Source organism: Haematobia irritans, chromosome 5 (assembly GCF_050003625.1).
Source record: "Haematobia irritans isolate KBUSLIRL chromosome 5, ASM5000362v1, whole genome shotgun sequence".
NCBI lineage: Eukaryota > Metazoa > Arthropoda > Insecta > Diptera > Muscidae > Haematobia > Haematobia irritans.
In genome coordinates this window covers 112,661,579-112,689,430 of record NC_134401.1, presented here as the reverse complement: position 1 = coordinate 112,689,430, position 27,852 = coordinate 112,661,579, and the positions used below count along the sequence as shown (strand labels likewise).

The 27,852-nt window shown below is 32.4% G+C and overlaps 2 protein-coding genes across 3 annotated transcripts in view; both read right to left on the bottom strand.

Annotated features, from left to right (window-relative positions):
- The window catches only part of Ugt50B3 (UDP-glycosyltransferase family 50 member B3), a 94,632-nt gene extending 77,798 nt beyond the window's left edge, over window positions 1–16,834 (bottom strand). The window contains exon 1 of the mRNA XM_075312336.1: window positions 15,564–16,834. The gene's annotated coding sequence lies outside the window, so the exon portion shown is untranslated. The remainder of the gene's footprint in view (window positions 1–15,563) is intronic.
- A 5,569-nt stretch (window positions 16,835–22,403) lies between these two features.
- Yeti (yeti) lies at window positions 22,404–27,455 on the bottom strand. Of its 2 annotated transcripts, none has more exons than XM_075311918.1 (2): window positions 26,454–27,452; window positions 22,404–22,914 (listed from the first exon to the last, which is right to left on the bottom strand). In XM_075311918.1, exons 1-2 carry the CDS (start codon window positions 27,311–27,313, stop codon window positions 22,821–22,823), a joined length of 954 nt encoding a protein of 317 aa, XP_075168033.1. In that variant the 5' UTR covers window positions 27,314–27,452; the 3' UTR covers window positions 22,404–22,820. The 2 variants fall into 2 exon arrangements, with proteins under 2 accessions (XP_075168033.1, XP_075168032.1); XM_075311917.1 differs by lacking the exon at window positions 22,404–22,914 and adding an exon at window positions 25,509–25,919 and having other exon boundaries at window positions 26,454–27,455.
- Window positions 27,456–27,852: the final 397 nt, after the last annotated feature.

Genomic DNA, 27,852 nt, shown 5'->3' with positions numbered 1-27,852 from the left:
TAACCGATTTTGATTAAATTTTGCTTACTTTAAGAGTACTTAATTACTTTGTATTAAATTTGAAGACGACCTATTTAGCTCAATACGACCCCACTTGTTGAAATCGAGCGATGCCTATATATATGGGGCCTGTATTTAAATGTGATCCGATTTTTTTCCAAATTCAATAGCGTTCGTCCTTGTGCCCAAAAAGCACTGAATCAAGTTTCATCAAAATAATTGCGACCGGAATCCTGCGAACAATACATAATACCGACCGATGAACGGACGAATACGAATAGATCGACTCAGGAGGTGATTCTGAGTCGATCAGTATGTTTTATGGAGTCTAAAGTCAATAAAAGTTATTATTTCCTAAACACTACGTGAGTTAGGATATAAAATCTGGATGTATTTATTTAAATTTAAATTCCCGATTTTTGGACGATTTTTATAATGCAAGTGCCGATTATGACGATTTTTTCGGGAAAAAGTGACGATTTTTCTTAAAATTTTATTGGCAGCCCTGTTTGTGTGTGCGTGTGTTTGTTATTCGTTGATGGTTTTTGGCTGGATGAGGTGTTGTTTTCAATAAAGGCACATGTGTGTTTGTTGTTGTAGGGATGTTTTGGCTTTGCTTGGTTTTGTTTGGCATGCTTCAGTTGTACAGTTGGCGTGGGTTGTTGCATCTTTTAAGCAGGTATGCAACAAGGGAATATAAAGGCATGGAATATTTTGGATTTTTGAGACATATATTGGTGTTTGTTTACTAAACCTTTTAAATGAAAGTTATTAATATTTTATCGGTAGTTTAGAAAAAAGTTATTAAGAATATTTAGTAAAATATGTTGGAATTGAAGGTGTATTGAAATTTTCATTATTCAATGTAAAAAATTAATATTAAATTCCAGATGAATTTGGAAAATTTTTGTTATATCTCAGCGTACAGTTTAGTCATAAATTGGTAAGTAATTTTTTAATATGGATTTCTTTTAAAAAGAATATTTTTTATGTATATTATTATTTGTTAATTAATTTTTTTAGAAACCAGTTTAATGTTTTTCTTTGTTGTAAAAGCAATATTTAATTTCAGAGCAACTCCAGATGGATTCAAACAAATTTAAAAAATAGAGCATTGGTAAGTTTTCTTTTAAAAATTGGCTTTCTTTCAACTAGAATATTTACGTTTTTATGACCTTTTTATCATCAAAATTACAGGTTTTTAATACCTTATGTTAGTATTTCTTTCATCAAATTTTTTGGAAACCAATGTTATATTTTTAATGCAAAAAACAAATATTTAATTTCAGAATAACCCCTTAAAAATTTGGAAAAATTTTTAGTACTCCTTTGCTTGTAATTTAATAGTGAATTGGTAAGGATTCCTTAACTTTCTTTTAACCCTGTACAGTCATTCTTATTTTTTGTACATTAACGTCATCCTTCGTCATTTTGACTACGGCTCATTTCAAGACGCTATAATTTTCATCGTGAGCGAAAAAGTGAACCAAACTTGAATTTATTTTCTTATTCAATTTGGTTTTAAGTTATATAACACAAAAATTCATAAAACGGTCGAATTAGTATAACTTAAATTTACCATTTTCCAAAAGACTAAAATGCATTTTAAATCGAAAATGAATTACGTGTCGTCATTTTGACAAATGATGACTGTCTAGGGTTAACCATAATATTTTTATGCATATTATTATTATACCCTCCACCATAGGATGGGGGTATATTAACTTTGTCATTCCGTTTGTAACACATCGAAATATTGCTCTAAGACCCCATAAAGTATATATATTCTGGGTCGTGGTGAAATTCTGAGTCGATCTGAGCATGTCCGTCCGTCCGTCCGTCTGTTGAAATCACGCTAACTTCCGAACGAAACAAGCTATCGACTTGAAACTTGGCACAAGTACTTGTTATTGATTTAGGTCGGATGGTATTGAAAATGGGCCATATCGGTTCACTTTTACGTATAGCCCCCATATAAACGGACCCCCAAATTTGGCTTGCGATTGCTCCAAGAGAAGCAAATTTCATCCGATCTGGCTGAAATTTGGTACATGGAAAAATTGGTCCATATCGGTCCACTTCTACGTATAGCCCCCATATAAACGCCTTGCGATTGCTCTAAGAGAAGCAAATTTAATCCGATCCGGCTGAAATTTGGTACATGGTGTTAGTATATGGTCTCTAACAACCATGCAAAAATTGGTCCATATCGGTCCATAATTACATATAGCCCCCATATAAACCGATCCCCCGATTTGGCTTGCGAAGCCTCTAAGAGAACCAAATTTCATCCGATCCGGCTGAAATTTGGTACATGGTGTTGGTATATGTTCTCTAATGACCATGCAAAAATTGGTCCACATCGGCCCATAATTATATATAGCCCCCATATAAACCGATCCCCAGATTTGACCTCCGGAGCCTCTTAGAGGAGCAAAAGTCATCCGATACAATTGAAATTTGGTCCCTGGTGTTAGTATATTGTCTCTAACAACCATGCCAAAATTGGTCCATATCGCTCCATAATTATATATAGCCCCCATATAAGCCGATCCCCCGATTTGACCTCCGGAGCCTCTTAGAGGAGCAAAATTCATCCGATCCGGTTGAAATTGGGTACGTGGTGTTAGTATATGGTCTCTAACAACCATGCAAGAATTGGTCCATATCGGTCCATAATTATGTATAGCCCCCATATAAGCCGATCCCCAGATTTGATCTCCGGAGCCTCTTGGAGGAGCAAAATTTATCCGATCCGGTTGAAATTTGCAACGTGGTGGTAGTATAAGGCCGCTAATAACCATGCCAAAATTGATCCATATCGGTCTATAGTTATATATAGCCGATCCCCAATTACACAAAAATTGGTCCATATCGGTTCATAATCATGGTTGCCACTCGAGCCAAAAATAATCTACCAAAATTTTATTTTTATAGAAAACATTGTCAAAATGTTATTTCTATAGAACATTTTGTCAAAATTTTATTTCTATAGAAAATTTTGTAAAAATTTTAATTCTATAGAACATTTTGTCAAAATTTTATTTCTATAAAAAATTGAGTCAAAATTTTATTTCTATAGAAAATTTTGTCAGAATTTTTATTTCTATAGAAAATTTTATCCAAATTTTATTTCTATAGAACATTTTTTTCAAATTTTACTTCTATAGAAAATGTTGTCAAAATTTTATTTCTATAGAAACTTTAAACTTAATTATATACGTATTTAATCGGCCTTTTTTAGGTTAATATATACCACGTATGGACTATGTGGTATATATTAGGAAGTTTTAAGATACCTTGCCATCGGCAAGTGTTACCGCAACCCAAGTAATTCGATTGTGGATGACAGTCTTCAGTAGAAGTTTCTACGCAATCCATGGTGGAGGGTACATAAGCTTCGGCCTGGCCGAACTTACGGCCGTATGTACATGTTTTTTTCATTAGATTTTTTGGAAACCTATTTAATAATTTTAATTAATGTAAAAAATATATATTTAATTTCAGAGTAACCCAAATAAATTTGGACAACTTTTTATATTTCCACTCAGCGTACAATTTAATAGAGAATTGGTAAGTTTTATATTAAAACTTTGTCTTTCTTTCAACTAGAATATTTATTTTATTATATCCTTCACATCGATAACAACACAGTTTTATGAGTTGATATAAAATACTTCATTATTTCTCTAATTGTTTCAGGTACAAATTTTATGAGATACGTTTTCCAAAGAAAAGTTGAATTCCTTACACCATTTGATAAAATGCCCCCAAACATGGTAAGTTACAAGCTAATATAAAGAATTAAAAACTTATATTTCATTACATGGTGTTAATTTTTAACAATTTTCATTATTGCTTCCATTTTTTTCCAGCAAGATATGTGAAAAAATTACCTACGATGAATAAAAAAAGGATAAGTCAAAATGTCCAAACAGCGAGTTCAAATGAACTACTCTCTGTTCCACGTGGTCATAATTTTTATTCACAAAAAACATTGTATTAAGAACTTTCATCATAAGTTTTTATAATAAAGTACTTTTGATTAAAGAAAGTTTAATTTTAATGTATGAACATTTTCATAATAGTAAAACGATTTGTTGTTCCTTTAATTATTTAATTTCTCTGTACTGTGGAAGGATTGATTTAAAAATAGTTTAGTTGTCGACATTTTAAAGAGACTGTAAACCAATTTTTATTATCGGGTTTCCCACAAAATAAGCAAGTAAACCAAAAGAATATTGACTTTTTAACTTGGTAGGGGTATATAAATCTTATGGTGTTGTAAAAATGAACTAAAATACAATGTTATAAAGGGTGATTTGTTAAGAGCTTGATAACTTTTAAAAAAAAAAAACGCATAAAATTTGCAAAATCTCATCGGTTCTTTATTTGAAACGTTAGATTGGTCCATGACATTTACTTTTTGAAGATAATTTCATTTAAATGTTGACCGCGGCTGCGTCTTAGGTGGTCCATTCGGAAAGTCCAATTTTGGGCAACTTTTTCGAGCATTTCGGCCGGAATAGCCCGAATTTCTTCGGAAATGTTGTCTTCCAAAGCTGGAATAGTTGCTGGCTTATTTCTGTAGACTTTAGATATGACGTAGCCCCACAAAAAATAGTCTAAAGGCGTCAAATCGCATGATCTTGGTGGCCAACTTACCGGTCCATTTCTTGAGATGAATTGTTCTCCGAAGTTTTCCCTCAAAATGGCCATAGAATCGCGAGCTGTGTGGCATGTAGCGCCATCTTGTTGAAACCACATGTCAACCAAGTTCAGTTCTTCCATTTTTGGCAACAAAAAGTTTGTTAGCATCGAACGATAGCGATCGCCATTCACCGTAACGTTGCGTCCAACAGCATCTTTGAAAAAATACGGTCCAATGATTCCACCAGCGTACAAACCACACCAAACAGTGCATTTTTCGGGATGCATGGGCAGTTCTTGAACGGCTTCTGGTTGCTCTTCACTCCAAATGCGGCAATTTTGCTTATTTACGTAGCCATTCAACCAGAAATGAGCCTCATCGCTGAACAAAATTTGTCGATAAAAAAGCGGATTTTCTGCCAACTTTTCTAGGGCCCATTCACTGAAAATTCGACGTTGTGGCAGATCGTAAGTCTATTCATGATGAAATGTCAAAGCATACTGAGCATCTTTCTCTTTGACACCATGTCTGAAATCCCACGTGATCTGTCAAATACTAATGCATGAAAATCCTAACCTCAAAAGAATCACCCTTTAGATGAACTAAAATTTAAGAAAATTATAAACTAGACAAGTTGAAAAAAATCTTAAGGGCTAAATCATGGTCAATATTACTACAGTTTAGTTCATTTTGCAATGGAAAAGGGTTCACTGTTTTTTCAGTGTATATAGCCCCATACAAAACCGATCCCCAGATTTGACCTCCGGAGCCTATTGGAGGAGCAAAATTCATCCGATTCGGTTTAAATTTGATACGTGGTATTAGTATATGGTATCTAACTACCATGCAAGAATTGGTCCACATCGGTCCATAATTATATATAGCCCCCATATAAACTGATCCCCAGATTTGACCTCAGGAGCCTCTAGGAGGAGCAAAATTCATCCGATTCGGTTGAAATTTGATACGTGCTGTTAGTATGTGGTCTCTAACAACCATGCAAAAATTGGCCAGTGTCGGTCCATAATTATATATAGCCCCCATATAAATCGATCCCCAGATTTGACCTCAGGAGCCTCATGGAGGAAAAAACTTCATCCGATTCGGTTGAAATTTGGTACGTGGTGTTTGTATATGGTATCTAACAACTAACAACCATGCAAAAATTGGTCCACATCGTTCCATAATTATATATAGCCCCCATATAAATCGATCCTCCGATTTGGCTTGCGGAGCCTATAAGAGAAGCAAATTTCATCCGATCCGGTTGCAATTTGATATATGGAGTAAGTATATGGTCTCTAATGAACATGCAAAAATTGGTCCACATCGGTCCATAATTACATATAGCCCCCGTATAAACCGATCACCAGATTTGACCTCCGGAGCCCCCTGGAAGAGCAAAATTCTTCCGATTCGGTTGAAATTTGGTACGTGGTGTTAGTATATGGTATCCATCAACTATGCAAGAATTGGTTCATATCAGTCTATAATTATATATAGCCCCCATATAAACCGGTCCCCAGATTTGACGTCCGGTGACTTTTGGAGAAGCAAAATTCATCCGATCTGGTTGAAATTTGGTACGTGGTGGTAGTATAGGATATTTAACAACCATGTCTAAAGTGGTCCATATCAGTCCATAATCATATATAGGCCTCCACATAAACCGATCCCCAGATTTGACCTCCGGAGCACCTTGGAAGAGCAAAATTCTTCCCATTCGGTTGAAATTTGATACGTGATGTTAGTATAGGGTATCTAACAACCATGCAGGAATTGGTTCCTATCAGTCCATAATTATATATAGCCCCCATATAAATCGATCCCCAGATTTGACCTCAGGAGCCTCTTGGAGGAAAAAACTTCATCCGATTCGGTTGAAATTTGGTACGTGGTGTTTGTATATGGTATCTAACAACCATGCAAAAATTGGTCCACATCGTTCCATAATTATATATAGCCCCCATATAAATCGATCCTCCGATTTGGCTTGCGGAGCCTATAAGAGAAGCAAATTTCATCCGATCCGGTTGCAATTTGATATATGGAGTAAGTATATGGTCTCTAATGAACATGCAAAAATTGGTCCACATCGGTCCATAATTACATATAGCCCCCGTATAAACCGATCACCAGATTTGACCTCCGGAGCCCCCTGGAAGAGCAAAATTCTTCCGATTCGGTTGAAATTTGGTACGTGGTGTTAGTATATGGTATCCATCAACTATGCAAGAATTGGTTCATATCAGTCTATAATTATATATAGCCCCCATATAAACCGGTCCCCAGATTTGACGTCCGGTGACTTTTGGAGAAGCAAAATTCATCCGATCTGGTTGAAATTTGGTACGTGGTGGTAGTATAGGATATTTAACAACCATGTCTAAAGTGGTCCATATCAGTCCATAATCATATATAGGCCTCCACATAAACCGATCCCGAGATTTGGTTTTGGAGCCTCTTGGAGGAGCAAATTTCATCCGAGTCAGTTGAAATTTGGTACATTGTGCTAGTATATGGCCGTTAACAACCATGCCTAACTAGGTCCATATCGGTCTATAGTTATATATAGCCCTCAGATAAATCGATCCCCAATCACACAAAAATTGGTCCATATCAAGTTCATAATTCTCTATAGCCCCCATATAAGCGACCCCCATATTTCAATTCAGGCTCTCTACGTACTGTGCAAAAGTCCATGTCGAATCGTAATTATTTGTAGACTTACCTATACATAACTTTTTTGTCTAATATTTATATGGGGGCTAGGTTTAGGTTTAGGTTAGGTGGCAGCCCGATATATCAGGCTCACTTAGACTATTCAGTCTATTGTGATACCACATTGCTGAACTTCTCTCTTATCACTGAGTGCTGCCCGATTCCATGTTAAACTCAATGACAAGGGACCTCCTTTTTATAGCCGAGTCCGAACGGCGTTCCACATTGCAGTGAAACCACTTAAAGAAGCTTTGAAACCCTCAGAAATGTCACCAGCATTACTGAGGTGTCATAATCCACCGCTGAAAAACTATTTGGTGTTCGGTCGAAGCAGGAATCGAACCTACGACCTTGTGTATGCAAGGCGGTCATGCTAACCATTGAACCACGGTGGCTCCCATATGGAGCCTATATATAATTATGGACCGATATGGACTAATTTTTGTATGGTTGTTCGTGTCCATATACTTACACAAAATATAAAATCTCAACTGAATCGGATGAAATTTGCTGCTCCAAGAGACTCCGGTGGTAAAATCTGGGGATCGGTTTATATGGGGGCTATATATAATTATGGACCTATACACTCAAAAAAAAGTGAACTCTCTATTTCACTAAAGCCATATTAACTTTATATTAGTTCATAGAATCATTATGTTTGGAAAAAGTTTATTTTAGTCAAATAATTTTTTGCGTATGTTAGTTAAATGAACTAAAAAACGGGAAAAAGTTATACCCAAATAAAGCATAAAGATTTCCTAATTTCGTATTTCTTACAAAATAGTTCATTATTTCTTTAAATTTGTAAATTTTACCAAAAATGTGTCCATCATGAACTTCGTATGTCACTAAAGACATTCTTGCAATTTTGAACTCCAAGATTTCTCTTAAAACTACAAAATTTTCTTCAACTACTGAAAAAATTTAGTTATGTCTAATAAATTTTCTTGAATTTGTCGAAAAATATTTACTTATTTTTGCCATATCGGAGTGATGCCAGCGCTTGTAATACCGTTTAGTTAAAATTTTCTAAAAAAGTTCCAAATTTTCTAAAATTAATCGAAAGTTATCTTTCCTGGTGGGTTCACTGTTTTTTCAGTGTATGAACCAATTTTTGCACGGTTGTTAGAGATCATATACTAACACCATGTACCAAATTTCAACCGGATCGTATAAAATTTGCTTCTCTAAGAGGCTCCGCAAGCGAAATCTAGGGGTCGGTTTATATAGGGGCTATACGTAAAAGTGGTCCGATATTTGTAATACCATCCGACCTACATCAATAACCACTACTTATGCCAAGTTTCAAGCCGATAGCTTGTTTCGTTCGGAAGTTAGCGTGATTTCAACAGACAGACGGACGAACGGACATGATTAGATCGACTCAGAATTTCACCACGATCCAGAATATATATATACTTTCGATGTGTTACAAATGGAATGACAAAGTTAATATACCCCCCATCCTATGGTGCGAGATATAAAAATAATTATGTCTAATCGGCATTTTGTGATATCAGCAGTTTGGTTAAAATTTTCCAATATGATATTATCCATCTCATGCTATATAGAAAAAGACCCTTGTGCCCGAAAATATATATCAGCATTCAGTTACAGTTATGGTATGATACACCTGTTATTAAATATTCACACACAGTCATAAAAAAACCGGCTGTTACAGATTGAGTGAAATTTCATCTAAAACAGCAGAATTCCTTAGAAAATCACCATGCACCATGTCAGCTAAAAGAAGCCAAAATGAAGAAAAACAAAATAACAACCAATAAAATTATTTTTAATGATTGTATGGTATGGTATGGGGTTTGCCCCTCCTGATGCCGGATGAACATTGCTGTCAATGGCACCTTTTTCACACACGATCCGATTGATGTGAGCACACAAAAAACCCGATCTTCTTTCGGCACATGTCATTTTCAGTAGTTAGTGGCCATTTTAATCGATCAAAGAATATTCAATCAGAAATGCAACCTCCGAACAAGCTATATTTAAAATTATTTTTAAAGAAAAACCAAAACAAGTTAGTATTGGGGTCATATTCAAACTAAAACAGAAACGATGTGAACGCAATCACGACAGATTTGTTTGGAGAGACCACTAAAGTGCATTATAAAAATTACATATATTAAATATTGATTTTGCAGCGTCAAAAGAAAAACATAACACATAAATATGTTCGAATTTTAAATAATGACAAATAAATAAATTCTAAAAAAACCAAGTCTTCTAAACAAGACCACTAATTCAAAATTGATTTTAAGGGCTAATGCTCACTTATTTATATATATATATATATATATATATATATATATATATATATATATATATATATATATATATATATATATATATATATATATATATATATATATATATATATATATATATATATATATATATATATATATATATATATATATATATATATAAAAACTAATGTTTTGGTTGAATCATAGACCAATGACAATTGACATTCGATAGGGGTTTTACCCATCTCAAGTTGATTTTTTCATAGCTGCAAATCGGAAGAGCAATGGGTATTGCCGCAAAAAATGAACTTCGAATTTACCGTGCGAAAGTACGTCACGAATATTAAATTTTAATAACAAAGAAAACTTTATGGTCACTATAGTGTGCTAAAAACGCACATCAAGAATTTAGAACCGACGTTATCAATCGAAAAATGGTAAAATGATATCATTACACTCAAAAAACAAAGTGAACTCACTAAGAAGGAAAATTTTGGTTAATTTTAGAAATCTTTAACTAAATTGAAACCATATTATAAAAAGAAAATTTTTAATGAATATTTCCTATTTTGAAGAAATTGGAGTTGGAAATTGCAAAACTGCCTTTAGCGCCATACGAAATTCAAGATGGGCTCATTTGTGGTAAAAATTACAAATTTAAAAAAAATCGCAACAATTTTGTGGGAAATGATAATTTGGCAAATCTTTAGGTTTCATTTGTAAATTTTTTTCTCTTTCATCTAACCAACGTACACAAAAAATTATTAAAGTGAAAAAAAACTTTCTCATATAGGGAAAATTTTAACTAAAACATAAAACTAAACTTAACTAAAACATACTCAAATAAAGTGAAATTGGCTTTAGTGCCCTAGAGAGTACACTGTTTTTTCTATAGAAAAAGAAAGATTTTTTCAAAATTTTCTATGGAAATAAGATTTTGGATAATTTTCTATAGAAATAAGATTTTGGAAAAATTTTCTATAGAAATAAAATTTTCTGGAGTCTTAAAATTTTGCCAAAATTTTCTAAAGAAATACAATTTTTACAAAAAATTTTAAAGAAATAAAATTTTGACAAAATTTTCTAAAGAAATAAAATTTTGACAAAAATTGTTAGAGAAATAAAATTTTATCAAAATTTTCTAGAAAACAATTTTGGCAAAATTTTCTATAAAGCTAAATTTTGCCAAAATTTTCTATAGAAATAAATTTTTGACAAAAGTTTCTATAGAAATAAAATGTTGCCAAAATTTTCTAAAGAAATAAATATAATAGGTAATACATCGAATTATATGTGTCAGACCATTTCACCATGACCCAGAATATATATCCATATCTATCTATATATATATATATATATATATATATATATATATATATATATATATATATATATATATATATATATATATATATATATATATATATATATATATATATATATATATATATATATATATATATATATATATATATATATATATATATATATATATATATATATATATATATATATATATATATATATATATATATATATATATATATATATATATATATATATATATATATATATATATATATATATATATATATATATATATATATATATATATATATATATATATGAGTGGAGACATGTAAGAGTGTCATGCAAAAATTGGTGCATAATCCCCACATTTTACATCCGGAGCCTCTTGGAGGAACAAATTTCATACAATCTTGTCCACAATTATATATAGCCAATATATAAACAGATCCCCCAAGATATGACTTCTGTAACCTCGTGGAGGAATAAATTTCATTTGATCCGAAAAAGACAGCCGACAGTAATTAGTAAAACTTTGTAAGCAATCCATGGTGAATGGTACACCCTCAAAAAAAAAATCGCTTCTCTAACATATACCCCAAACACATTTTGCTTCAAGCATATATATTTTCAGGATTGGTCCAAACAAAATATTGTTTGTATTATTCAAACATACACTGGTAGAAAAATATTTAATGAAATTTTCTTTGTGTGGATATATTTTTAAGGCGCCATTGGTTACTTCCATTATTTTACTTGCAGCATATTCTCTAGGTCTCTCTTTCTAAATACATATAACATGTTTGCATCTAAGCATATTATATTTACAAACATTTTATGTCGCAAACATAATTTGTTCTAACATATATGTCCCAAACATGTTATGCCAGTTTATGAACATTATATGATTAAAAAATTTCGGTTCCAAACATATAATTTTTACACGCAAACATATGAAAAACAGTCTTTTTCGTCCGTGTAGATTTAATTAAATTATAATTAAGATACAAATCATATTTATCGAATTTTCATTGCCTTTTCGCGGTATATTAATAAAGCTATTCACGAACAAACAAATGCCAGTTTAAAAATCCAAAATTTAACGAATACTCCAAAGTAAATTTTCTTTTTCTTAATTCCAAAAACAAAAACTTTAAATCAAAGATGCTAAAGCTAAAGGAAGTTTTAGGCTATAATTGAAGCGTTTTGCTTTGAAATCTAAAGATTGAAAATTTCAGTTAATTTAAGGCCACCATCCAAAAATAACATTTTGCTCTTGAAACATGTTTGAGGTGATCATATTCCTTCTTTGGGTGCGTAGAATACGTATTACTGAGATATAAGGTTTTTTCTTTGACCAAAAAGTCGATAAAGTTATTTTATCCTTATAGTTAGGTTAATCGACTTAAAACTACATATATTAACATGAAAGAAAATTTTATTTGACTAATGTCAACTTGACTTTAATACTTCTGAAAGTGCTTCAAAATTAAATAAATCGTCTTTAAATTTGTTGACAGTTTGTATCTCGACGACTACATTTTGTATCTTGAAATATAGGATAATTTCTACTTAAAGTTGAATCTGTATTTGGAAATTTAACCACCAGAAAAAAGACAACGAATTTTTTTTATAGTCAATTCAACTTTATTTTAGTTTATGAAACTTAGTTAATTTTGGCAAAATGTAAGAAAATATTTATTTTAATTAATTTTTTGTTTACTTTAATGACATGATTTAAAAATGAGGGAAAAATATTTATACAAATGAAGTAGAAAATTTTACTAAAATGAAAATAGTTCATATTTTCTTAAAATGGAGGAAGTTTGCTCACATTGAGTTCAAAGATATCTCAAATAAATATTTTTTTAAATTGTGTCTGTCTTGAACTTTATATAGCGCTAAAGATATTTTTACAATTTTTGATTCCAATTTTTTTCCCAAATATGAAATTTTATTAAACAACAGAAAAAAATGTTATTCTTCAATTTTACAATAATTATTAACTTATTTGTATCATGTTGCAATTACTAAATTATTTTAGTTAAAATTTTCTATTATTAACCTACGTTTACATTCATGGTGGGTTCACTGTTTTCTGGCCGAAGTTGTCATTAACACGTTTTTAAAGGTCTTTGATAGTGCATGAAGAAAAAAGCTGAAAAAAAACAAAGTGCGCAAAACTTAAATTTAAAAAATAGAATTGTGTCTTAAATGTATCCTTACTTCTTTGACTCGGATTAAATACCAAACTCATATGTGTAAATACAAAATATTTGAAACCGGGCTTGCTTTTTATCCTAATTTGCTTAAAATTTTGCACAAGAAGAACAATTAGTACTATAGTCAAGTGTGCCAAATTTTATTGAAATCGGTTCAGATTTAGATATAGCTCCCATATATAGATTTCGCCCGATATGGACGAATACGGTCCCAGAAGCCAGAGTTTTACCCCAATTTGGTTGAAATTTTGCTCTAGGAGTACAATTAGTAGTGTAGTCAAGTGTGCCAAATTTTATCGGTTCAGAGTTAGGTATAGCTCCCATATATACCGTTCGCCCGATTTACACTCATATGACCACAGTGACCAATCTTTTACTCCGATTTAATTGAAATTTTGCACAGGGAGTAGAATTAGCATTGTAGCTATGCGTGCCAAATTTGGTTGAAATCGGTTCAGATTTATATATAGCTCCCATATATAGCTTTCGGCCGATTTACACACATATGACCACAGAGGCCAATTTTTTGCTCCGATTTAATTGAAATTTTGCACAGGGAGTAGAATTAGCATTGTAGATATGCGTGCCAAATTTGGTTGAAATCGGTTCAGATTTAGATATAGCTCCCAAATATAGCTTTCGCCCAATTTACACTCATATGACAACAGAGGCCAATTTTTAACTCCGATTTAGTTGAAATTTTGCACAGTGAGTAGAATTAGCATTGTTGCTATGCGTGCCAAATTTGGTTGAAATCGGTTCAGATTTAGATATAGCTCCCATATATAGCTTTCGCCCGATTTACACTCATATGACCACAGAGGCCAATTTTTTGCTCCGATTTAATTGAAATTTTGCACAGGGAGTAGAATTAGCATTGTAGCTATGCGTGCCAAATTTGGTTGAAATCGGTTCAGATTTAGATATAGCTCCCATATATAGCTTTCGCCCGATTTACACTCATATGACCACAGAGGCCAATTTTTTGCTCCGATTTAATTGAAATTTTGCACAGTGAGTAGAATTAGCATTGTGGCTATGCGTGCCAAATTTGGTTGAAATCGGTTCAGATTTAGATATAGCTCCCATATATAGCTTTCGCCCGATTTACATTCATATGACCACAGATGCCATTTTTTTGCTCCGATTTAGTTGAAATTTTGCACAGGGAGTAGAATTAGCATTGTGGCTATGCGTGCCAAATTTGGTTGAAATCGGTTCAGATTTAGATATAGCTCCCAAATATAGCTTTCGCCCAATTTACACTCATATGACAACAGAGGCCAATTTTTAACTCCGATTTAGTTGAAATTTTGCACAGGGAGTAGAATTAGCATTGTTGCTATGCGTGCCAAATTTGGTTGAAATCGGTTCAGATTTAGATATATATATGTTTTTCCGATTTCGACAAAAATGGTCAAAATACCAACATTTTCCTTTTAAAATCGCCACTGCTTAGTCGAAAAGTTGTAAAAATTACTCTACCAACACATTTGACGGATGTGATATGGTATCGAAAATTTAGATCTACAAAGTGGTGCAGGGTATAATATAGTCGGCCCCGTCCGACTTTAGACTTTCCTTACTTGTTTATTCATAGATTTAATTTTCAATTGACAAGAAGATCTTGTGAGGTAATTTACCATGAAATAATATTGATTTATTTTAAAAATTTTGTATATTCCTGACTTCAAAGTCCTTTAAAAACAAGTTAACGACAACTTTTTTTTTCCAAATTATGAAATTATGCTGTGTTTCAAGTAAAAAAGGTCTTTAAAATAAAGTGTTGAAAAACATGTTCTATATTTGAACGATTTTTGCTTTGTAGTCAAGATGCAAAAATTTAAAGACAATTTCATTAAATTTAAAGAAGTTTTCTGAATTATTAAAGTGAAGTTGACCTTAGCCCAAACATTTTTTCTTTCATGTCATGATACCCATTTTTAAGTGAAATCACTTAATTATAAGGACAATACGACTTCATTGAAAAGTTTATCTACTTTTGGACAAGGAAAAAACATTATAGCGGAGAAATGCGTCTTCTATGCTAAACAAAATTCGCATTCGTATTTTAAAGACATGAAATCTTTGACCCCACGACAATATTTTTTTCAGTGCAATAGCCTTCAAAGCTCCTAAATGCGATAGGCAACCCATGTTACGTCTTTTTGAGTTTTGAGCAAATACAAGATATATTTTTAACTGTTGTTGTTAAGTTTTAATTAATTCTTTAATTACTATTTTTTTATTTCTTTAAAAAATCGTACCAAACTAAAGACTTAAGCAATAAACTTGGAGAACTCAATTGGTAATAATCGAAAAAAATGCAAACATTTACGTACATGAATTCATTATGAAATTGTAAGAAATTTAAAAAAAAAAACAAATGCTTACCTTATGAGTTATATTATAAATCGGCAGTGGTTTAAAGTAGTTGATGGTACCAAAAATATTGTCGCCTTATAGCTTATGCTGCTGTTGTTGTTGTTTTTATTAAAACGTTGTATACTTTGATGAATTTTTAATTTTTTTTTCACAAACCTTAATGAAGGCACTTTGTTTGTTAGTGCTAAGTAACAATTATTCGGGGGTCTTTTGAATACAATTGCACCACCAACGCCAACAAACTATACGCAATACTTGCTTGCTGTGAACACTTGTGACGAAAAACAACAAAAAATTCAACGATGACTTAGATGACGATTGGGGCGATTAAATGCATTGGTACCACCGAGACCGTCCCTACTCTCACTCGTCTTCGTCGTCTTGTTATTAACTGGCGCGTTTGTATCGAATGTAACGTATGAATGTATGAATTTGGCCAAATAGCATTTAAAAAAAAAAAAAACGTCTTTTTTGGTGTTGTACGCTTATGTGGTTGCAGTTCCAAACAGCAGCAGCACCACCACCACCATTAATAAACAAAAAGCAAAAATAACAACGGGACGAGTACAACACCACCAGCACAAGTATCACCAGTCAGCCAGGCGCAGATATTTTGTTTTTTATTAAACTGTGTAAAGCCAGTAGTCGGGTGTAGTTACTTTCTGGTTTGGTTATTTTCGTATTTTCTAAAATAAAAAGTGTTTTTTGGTATTTTTTTATATTTCTTATATGCTTTTCTTTTAGTTACACTTTAGCCATACTATTTAGTATATAGCTCAATATGTGTATGTAAGTATGTACAATGTAGAAACAAAAACAATTTCATTTAATATTTGTTTTGGCCGAAAATTCCATCTAGCTTACAGTCAGTGCAGTATTGGGAAAACAACGAGGAAAAAGAAAATTTATTGTTGTGGCTTTTTCTGCGGTCGATTATGAGCTCTTTTTTTTGTGGTTATTACTTTTATTTGTCGATCGTTTAGAGAGGGTTTTATTTTTCTTTAAACTAAGTTATCAAAACTTTCACCAACTATGAATAAAAACTAAATAGCCAAACATATATATGAAATTGAAAATATAATTCATTTTTATTTTTTTTAATTTTATTACAATATTTTTATTTAAATCGGAGCAATGTTAATATCTTTTTTGCTTTTTTTTATTTCGTTTATTCAAAACTGCATTAATTAATTTTTTTTATTGCATATATTGTTTAACAACTTCTTTAAATAAATTTCTTAAATTTATATATTTCTACCGCTCTTTGGTAGTTTCTCCGAGCTAAGATGATGTACAACTGAATCGAATGTCGCTATGAGTGGCAACATGTGTTAAAGTTTTGCTTTGTTTTTGGCCACACACTTTTAAATCTACTCCGGTCTGCTGCAGTCGACTTCGCTGTTGTGATTTCCATGGATAACACTTTTTGAATGGCCCATACATATTATGTTATATTTTGATCATTCATTGATTACAACTTCTTCTACACTGAGAAAAAAAAACATGCCCGTTTCCAAAGATTTTGGAAACGTAAGTTCGGCCAGGCCGAATCTTATGTACCCTCCACCATGGATTGCGTAGAAACTTCTACGAAAGACTGTCATCCACAATCGAATTACTTTGGTTGTGGTATCTTAATACTTCTTAACATGGTTTTCTAAATTGTGAGTTAGTCCATACGTGGTATATATTAGACAAAAAAGGTATGTATCAGGGATGGAAAATGCAGTACTATAGTACTTTTTTCAATACTTTTTCCCTGATCAGTAACGTAGTACCCCCGCGAATGATTTAGTACCTTTTGTATAGACATTTTGTGACCCGATATCGAATTTATGGTACAATAGTTTTGACAAAATATTTTAATATTTTTAGAAAGTATTTTGCTTATTTGCTCTTTTACAAATTTGACAAAACAGACAAGTTCATGCGGGAAGAAAATCTTGATTTTTAAAAGCCATAGTCAAAAACACGATTTTATTGAATTTCAAGAATGTCGAAAAAGCATGTGTTTCTATACTAAGCTTCCACACGAACACTTTCTAGATGAGAAGTTATCGATCGCATACTAAAATAATGCGAACCATTCAGTCAGTTACGGTCGAAAGTTGAAAAAAAATAATCTACCATCATTTCTTACCAAAAACTACCAAAAAATATTATTTTGCATAATAACTCAGAAAATTTTGTAAAAATTTTACTTCTACAGAAAATTTTGTCAAAATTGTTTTCTTTTGGAAAATTTAGTCAAAATTTTATTTTTATAGAAAATTTTATCAAAATTTTATTTCTATAAACAATTTTGTTAAAATTTTATTTCATTAGAAAATATTGTCAAAAATTTACCTTAATTTATCTACAGAAAATTTATGATGTACACCGAAAGAATTTTCTTCGTAAAAAGAACGAACAATTTCGTTAAAATTTGTCATTGTTTTACAACCAAAGAAACTTTTCATTAAAAGTACGAAATATTTCGTACTATTTACGAAGAAAAATTCTTCCAAAAATTTAGTAGTTTGTAAGAAAAAAATTCGTACTTTTTATGAAAAATCTTCGTACTTTTTATGAAACAATTTCGTTCTTTTTATGAAAATGTTTCGTACTTTTTATGAAAAATTTTCGTAGTTTTTATGAAAAATGTTTGTACTTTTTATGGAAAACTTTCGTACTTTTTCTGAAAAATGTTCGAACTTTTAGAAAAAAAATTTATAGTCGAAAGTGCATTTGGTTGTAGTTGCAAGTGTGAAAAATGACATCACTACTTTACATCTTAAGTTTTTGAATAATTTTTAGTTTTATTGCTTCACTTTTATTCATAGCACGCTATCACCCAAATGAGAAGACTTGCATAAAAAATAGAATAATGGAATACACTCAAGCACACTATAAAAGACAATTTAATGCCGCGAACGGAAATTTTACAACTTCAATGAAAATTCTTCGTTATTTCAAAGAAAATGTTTCGTACTTTTTATGAAGAAATTTTAACGCAGAATGTTTCGTAAAAACTTCTTCACAAAATTCATGAAATGTGAAGAAAGTTTCGTTAAAAGTACGAACTTTTTACGAAGAAAAGTTAATGTAGAATGTTTCGTAGAAGTTTCGTATATTCGTAAAATGTTCTTCGTAAAATTTACGAAAATGAATGAAAATTTCGTTATTTTAATGAAGAATTCAGGAAGAATAGTTAATGAAGAATTCTTCGTAAAATTAACGAAGAGAATTCTTTCGGTGTACCATGAAGTACAACTGTGGCAACCGTGATTACAATACTACGGCAGTCTTTGTAAGCGGATATAAAACTAAAAAATATTTACAATTGAGGAGTTGACAAACAAAATTTTATTGTCTTTCAAATTCAGTCTAAAGGAGCTCTTGACAATAATCTTCCAATGGAATTTTTGTTCAAATTTAGTGAAAAGTACTTTGTTGCTCAAAAAAATACCTTTTTTGTACTTTCTTAAAAATTGTATTTTCAATCCCTGGTATGTATAGGTAAGCCTACAAATAATTACGAATCGATATGGACTTTTGCACGGCACGTAGAGAGCCAGAATTGAAATATGGGGGCTATATACAATTATGAACTTGATATGGACCAATTTTTGTGTGATTGGGGATCGATTTATCTGAGGGCTATATATAACTATAGACCGATATGGACCTAGTTAGTTATGGTTGTTAACGGCCATATACTAGCAAAATGTACCAAATTTTAACTGACTCGGATGAAATTTGCTGCTCCAAGAGGCTTCAAAACCAAATCTCGGGATCGGTTTGTATGATTATGGACTGATATGGACCACTTTTTTTAACCAGATCGGATGAATTTTGCTTCTCCAAAAGGCACCGGAGGTAAAATCTGGGGATCGATTTATATGGGGGCTATATATAATTATGGACTGATATGAACCAATTCCTGCATGGTTGTTGGATACCATATACTAACATCACGTACCAAATTTCAACCGAATCGGATGAATTTTGCTCTTCCAAGGGGCTCCGGAGGTCAAATCTGGGGATCGGTTTATATGGGGGCTATATATAATTATGGACCGATTTCGACCAATTTTTGCATGGGTGTTTGAGGCCATATATTAACACCACGTACCAAATATCAACTGAATCAGATGAATTTTCTTCTTCCAAGAGGCTCCGGAGGTCAAATCTGGTGATCGGTTTATATAGAGGCTATATATAATTATGGACCGATGTGGACCAATTTCTGCATGGTCATTAGAGACCATATACTAATACCATATACCAAATTTCAGCCAGATCGGACGAAATTTGCTTCTCTTAGAGGCTCCGCAAGCCAAATCTGGGGATCGGTTTATATGGGGGCTATATATAATTATGAATCGATGTGGACCCATTTTTTCATGGTTGTTAGAAATCCTATGCTGACACCATGTAGCAAATTTCAGCCTGATCGGATGAAATTTGCTTCTCTTATAGGCTCCGCAAGCCAAATCGGGGGATCGGTTTATATGTGGGCTATATATAATTATGGACCGATGTGGACCAATTTTTGAATGGTTGTTAGAGACCATATACTAACACCATGTACCAAATTTCAGCCGGATCGGATGAAATTTGCTTCTCTTGGAGGATTCGCAAGCCAAATTTGGGGGTCCGTTTATATGGGTACTATACGTAAAAGCGGACCGATATGGCCCATTTGCAATACCATCCGACTTACATCAATAACAACGACTTGTGCCAAGTTTCAAGTCGATAGCTTGTTTCGTTCGGAAGTTAGCGTGATTTCAACAGACGGACGGACATGCTCAGATCGACTCAGAATTTCACCACGACCCAGAATATATATACTTTATGGGGTCTTAGAGCAATATTTCGATGTGTTACAAACGGAATGACAAAGTTAATATACCCCCATCCTATGGTGGAGGGTATAAAAAAGCTTCAAAAATTGGCAAATTCTTATTTTGAGGATTTTGCATTTTTGGTTTAAAGTTTTTTTGAAATTAAAAAAGCATTTTGTTTACTTAGAAGTATTTTACACAGAAAAATAATATTTACGTGGTATTTAAGATTATGCAACCCAAATTTTATAACAAACCATTTACACAGTATTAAAAAATTAATTAAAAGAAAGTTTCTAATTTTGTTGTTTTGGTTTTTTTTTTAATAAATTTAGAACATATTTTTTGGAAAATTGCGTCCCTATTTTCCCTAAAGTAAAGTAAAACATTTTTGATTTAAAGAAATCGTCCTTAAATTAACTGAAATATCGTCCGTCCGTCTTTGAAATCACGCTAACTTCGGAACGAAACAAGCTATCGACTTGAAACTTGGCACAAGTAGTTGTTGTTGATGTAGGTCGGATGGTATTGAAAATGGGCCATATAGGAACACTTTTACGTATAGCCCCCATATAAACGGACCCCCAGATTTGGCTTGCGGAGCCTATAAGAGAAGCAAATTTCATCCGATCCAGCTGAAATTGGTACATAGTATTAGTATATGGTCTCTAACAACCATGCAAAAATTGGTCCATATCGGTATGATTCTATTTTCATAATTATATATAGACCCCATATAAACCCCGATTTGGCTTTCGGAGCCTCTAAGAGAAGCAAATTTCATCCGATCCGCCTGAAATTTGGTACATGGTGTTAGTATATGGTCTCTAACAAGAATGCAAAAATTGGTCCACATCGGTCTATAATTATATATAGCCCCCATATAAACCGATCCCCCGATTTGGCTTGCGGAGCCTCTAAGAGAAGCAAATTTCATCCGATCCGGCTGAAATTTGGTACATGGTGTTAGTATATGGTCTCTAACAAGCATGCAAAAATTGGTCCACATCGGTCCATAATTACAAATAGCCCCTATATAAACCGATCCCCCGATTTGACCTCCGGAGCCCCTTGGAAGACCAAAATTCATCTGATTCAGTTGAAATTTGGTATATTGTGCTAGTATATGGCCGTTAACAACTATGCCTAACTAGGTCCATATCGGTCTATAGTTATTATAGCCCTCTGATAAATCGATCCCCAATCACACAAAAATTGGTCAATATCAAGTTCATAATTCCATATAGCCCCCATATAAGCGACTCCCATATTTCAATTCTGGCTCTCTACGTACTGTGCAAAAGTCCATGTCGATTCGTAATTATTTGTAGACTTACCTATACATAACTTTTTTGTCTAATATATACCACATGGACCATGGACTAACTCACAATTTAGAAAACGATGTTAAGAAGTTTTAAGATACCACAACCCAAGTAATTCGAATGTGAATGACAGTCTTTCGTAGAAGTTTCTACGCAATCCATGGTGGAGGGTACATAAGATTCGGCCTAACCGAACATACGGCCGTATATACTTGTTTTTTATTAAAATTCTATATTTTAAAGAAAAAGAATGTCCTTAACACTTATATAACAGTGTTGTGTCCTAAAATTTTAAATAATCTTTAATATTAGATAATTATTTCTCTGAGTGCAAAAATCACACAGACTCCATATTTACAAAGAACTCATGGGGGGCTCAAACTCAGATATCCGACTATTTTTCTTCGTAAATTCAACTAATTAAACTTCCTAGATGAATGAAATTATTCGTTTCGAATATGAGAAATTGGCTTAAAGTTAACTTCGCTACGCCAAATTTGAGACTATGCGCAACGAAGTTCTTAGCCATACTGTTCATTATATACCCAAAATATACATCAGCATCAAAACACCAAAAACTATTACCCCAACTAATATAAAATCACCTAACCTAACCATGTCACAATTATAATAATAAACTCCGTAAAGGAAAAATCCTCATTCTAGTAGTACACTTACAATAAATAAAACAATCATTTATTTTCTTTATAATTATTATAATTTCATAAAATTATAAATTTATTTATGATTCTATTTTCATATTCTGAAAAAAAGAAATGATGAACACATTGCTGTGAAATACATATTTGAATGGTTTATGGCATAACTAAAATTATGGAATATTTGATTTGTAGAAAAAATAAAATACAAAATAAACATTTATAATTATAATAATAATAATTTTTTTTAAATATACATTTTACAATCATAAACGGCCAATGAATAGTATAATTTTTTTTTTTTTTTAATTTTAGTTATATTTTCAATTATTGAATTGGATATTATGGATGTGCATATTATATTTAAGTATGTTATGGACTATACTTTAGTAGTTACTTATACCTGATCAGTTGAATTGAGTGTTAATGTACTCTGTTGCATTTATTTGGAATTCAAAGGGGGCGCCTTGTCGATTGGCGCAAGTTCTTTTCAATCTCAAATTGCCTCAAATCGGTGCGTTGTAAGAAGTCTTGACGTTCCAAATAACTGTAAGAACAAAAGAAAAATAGAATAAATATTACCAAAATGAAGACAATTATAGGGTATAGAGATGCTTTAAAATTCCAGCATTGAAAACATTAACGCAATCTACAACTTCATATCGAAATCCAAAACAGCTACCTTTTATTGTACAAATGAGTAGCTGATGGTCTCAGTTTCCAACGCTTTCTTTATATTTATACCCTTCACCACTACTGTGGTACAGGGTGTAATAAGTTTGTGCATTTGTATGTAACGCCAAGAAGGAAAAGTGTTAGACCGATCTTTAGTATTCCGATCGTCTTAGAATTAAATTCTGAGTCGATTTAGCAATGTCCGTCTGTCTGTCTGTCTGTCTGTCCGTCCGTATGTCTGTATATGTAATTTTGTGTGCAAAGTACAGCTCGCAGTTTAAGTCCGATTGTCCTCAAATTTGGCACAGAGTTTTACATTGGCTCACAGACAATCGCTATTGAAAATCGGTTCAGATTTAGATATAGTTGCCATATGGTCATAATTGACGTATTTACCACCGTATTTTCTCAAAATTTCAGGCAACCAAATATTTTGGGGCTTTCGTAAGATATGTAAAATATCAGCCAAATCGGTTCAGATTTAGATATAGCTCCCATATTTATCTTTCGTCCGATTTGAACTTTTATGGCCTCAAAAGCCAGAGTTTTGCGCTGATTTGCTTCAAATTTTGCACAAGGAGTACGTTTAAGAGTGTCATTCAGTGTGCTAAATATGGCATCAAAAGCAAGAGGTTTGACCTAATTTGCTTCAAATTTTGCACAAGGAGTACGTTTAATAGTATCGTTAAGCGTGGCAAATTTCGTTCAAATCGGTTAAGATTTTTAGATATAGCTCCCATATATATCTTTCGCCCGATTTAAACCCATATGACCACGGATGCCAAAATTATTCTCCCATTTAGGTTTTTTGTTGAGATAGCAGGATTATTATTCTAACTATGCATGTTAAATTTGGTCAAAATCGGTTCATATTTAGATATAGCTCCCATATATATGTACGCCAGAGTAGGGGAAATATGGTAGACTTTTTCATATTTTAGACCCATTTACAATGGGATTTTCCTCCAATTGACTGTTTCCACAGAGAATATATTTAATATGATATTTAAGTGTGTCAAGTTTGATCTAATTTGGTTCAGATTTAGATAAAGCCTCCATATATACGTTTATCTTTTTAACAAATATGGCAAAAATTCCCACACTTTACACAAACCGGTTGAGTTTTAAATAAGGCTCCAAGTCGCCCGACTTGACCAAATAATATATCACAACCCACACTTGACCACATATATTGTAAATATTACTCAAATTGTCCTATATCTCGAATACATATGTATCGCCCGATAAATCATAAATGCTATTTTGTACAATTGCATCAAAATTTCTCTATTTTCCATATTTTTTTACCAACATTGTGTTTCATCCCAGGGTATTAGCCAATTTTATTTTTAATTCTAGCGATTTTGTAGAAGTACAAAAAATTGTCTCCAAATCGTTTCAGATGTAAATCAGATATGGTAACACAAATTTTGGTCTACATAATGGTGAAGGGTATAATATAGTCGGCCCCGCCCGACTTTAGACTTTGCTTACTTGTTTTTATACTAATTTTGAATTTAATTTTGAATTTAATTTGAATTTAATTTTGAATTTACTACTACTAGCATTAGCTATGAATAAACAGAAAAAAATAAGTACGGCCAAAATTTGAATGGATCCAAATAGGATTTTTTTTTTCAAATAATTAAGTAAGTATGGTAAAATATAGCTACTTCTGGCTTTTGAACATGTCTGCGTGCGCAGAAAATTTTGGGGGTCCGGTGATTATTCCAAAATTATTTCTGCGCCAGCTTTAGAAAACTCTCTCTCTTTCTCCCTGCTACAAATTGTCTACTAAAATTGGTATGTACAGGCGAATTACAAGATCGTCACATAAGAAATTAGTCCCCAGAAAATGCTATACATCAAATACCGAGATTGCTTTAAATGGGGCTTTATCGGCGATTTTGTACATATATCAAACGACCTTCAATTGTTATTGGATAATGTTGGCTCAAGAAACTCATCACATTATAATTGGACATCGGATAATACACATATACTTTATGATAAAAATTTCAAAATTAAATCAAATCAAGGGTCGATTTATGTGGAATCTATATGAATTTATAGACTGATATTGTGATCGAGTAAAATGGTCCCTTTGCACGAGTAAGAAGTATGGAGATCAGATTAAAATCATTTCCATATGAGAGATATTTTTAATTAAAACTTAGCATTGACGATATTTTCAATAATTTACCACTGTGGTTCAATATATAATCATACACTGAAAAGACAGTGAACCCCATCAGGAAAGAAAACTTTCGATTAATTTTATAAAATGTTTTAATATTTTTAGAAAATTTTAACTAAACAGTATTACAAACGCTGGCATCACGCCGATATCACAAAAATAAGTAAATATTTTTCGATAAATTCAAGAAAATTTATTAGACTTAATTAAGTTTTTTTCACTTGTCAAAGAAAATTTTGTAGTTTGAAGGAAAAAATTGGAGTTCAAAATTGGAAGAATGTCTTTAGTGACATTTTTTTTTTTTTTTTTTTTATTTTTATTTAATCCATTATAATCGAGCCAATATTGGCCATATACGATTATTATATTAAAAAGTGTAATGATATTTAGTTCATTCATAAATTTCATATTACAAAAAAAAAAATATACATGTAACAATAATTATTCAATAATCATAAAATATTTTGTTAGTCTATTAAGAAAATACGGTACTATATGGTATGTGACTTTATTGATTGAAGTGGTCCATTAGTTTTCTCCTAAAAAGCGGGTTCGAGAAGTCAAATGCCTTTAAGCAAACCGGAAGAGAGTTCCATAACCTACAAATCCTTACAATAAATGACCGCTCATATATTAACGATGATATTCTCGGCAATATAATTACTTGATTTCGGGTTAACCTGGAAAAACGAAATGATTGAGCAATATCGAGTGGTGACTGGGTGACGATAATACGATTGAAACATAGTAGATTCCTGATCTTAACAAAGTCCTCAAAGGAACATTGTAGGAATTCCTGAGCAAATGGCGAAACATGATCCCTCATCCTGAGGCCGTAAACATATCTAATAATCCTATTAAAAACAACATGCAGCTTCCTCAGAATGCCTAGACCTGTGCCACAGTATACCTCCAAGCAATACAAAATGTGAGACATTAATAAAGAATGCGAAATCCGTACTTTGAAATCCGTACATTTGCAATATTCTCAGATATAATACAATAACGAATTGTCGTTTTTGATTGGAATTTGAATATGCTGTGTTTTTTTCTATCGGACAGATTGTTATCTACTCAAAAAAAAAAAAAAAAAAAAAAAAAAAAAAAAAAAAAAAAACCATGACAGTGGAGACTACATAAACATCTAGAGTCTACCAATGAATGGAAAACACGAAGAAATCATATCGTTATTTAATAAAAATCTATTTACTAACCCGTCTTTGCCTTTATTAAAGGTCTGTAGTTCTTCTTCAATGCCTTCGTCACTCTTGAAGCTCTTCCAATCCATTTGGGTTTTCTCCAATACGGAAATTTTCTTTTTCTTGCCAATTTGATTTAGTAAACTTCCCAGTCCTCCACCTCCCGATGGACCCGGTGCTGCACGTTTAATGCCGGCACCCGGCATAATACGACCAAAGGGTTGCATTTTCGGTGCTGCAACTAATGTAGCCTTATTCTCTTTAATACTTGAAGCATCGACTTCTCTTTGCACACGAATCTCTTCACCCGCAAAGTCTAGAACTTGGGTGATTGTAGTCTTCTTGGCTTCTTCTTTGGATGGTCTTGCAGATTCTACACTACCATTATTTGAGGTACTTGCTTTGTCTTTACTCGTTGTTGAGTTACTGTCTGATTTATTTTCCATTTTAGCAGTCGTTGACGTTGGTTTTACGTCCTTTAGAAAATCTGCCCATAGAGCATTTGTTCTCGACTTGTCCTCCTCATCAGAGTCTAATGTGTCTTTTTCAATACATTTACTTTTTCCATTCATTGAGGAGTCTTCCGTTTGTCTGGTAGAACGTCTTGCTGTTTGTTCATTATCATTAGAATCCTCTTCGTCGGAATCATCGTCCTTCTTAGATTTGCCTTTTCTGCTAACTTTTTTAGTTGGCTTCCGTGCTTTTCTGACATTCTGTTTGATAGATTCATCTCCTCCTTCATGCTCCTCGTTTTCACTCCCATCCTCATTAGATTCTTCTTCGCTTACACATTCTTCGCCGGCACCTTCAGGACGGAAATCCTCATCGCTTTCATCTGAATCAGAAGCATAATCAATATCCTTGTTCACTTCCATTATTTTACTCTTGTACTTTGTTCCCCGTTTGCACAATTACTGCTATTAGCTCCACAATTTTACGTAAAATATAAGAATAAGATGCTACAATGCGAAAATGAATTTTTGGTAAACCAACACCTTCTAAATTGAAAAGCGTTCCATCGTCATTTTTCCATACTTTTGTAACGGCGTTATATATGCCTGTAGAAATGTATTAACGCCGTTAACAAATGTCACACATACATAGATTGGCATCCCTATAAAACCAATTCAGCAAAACATATGTTGTCAACACTATCATCATCACTCACATTGCCAAGTTGAATATTATCCTTTTGTAATAGTATTACTATTGGTAGTACACAAAAGAATATTTTTCTCCTCAAATCCAAAAAACAGTATTGAATAAGGTAAACGTAGTGCCCGATTTATAATTTGAACGAAATATAACCATACAAAACTTGAAATCAGCTGGCTTTATACTTTTACCCTTTAAAGGTGAGTACTGTTCGGTTTTTACACAAAATAACATTTTGCCATCAAATCGAAAAAACAGT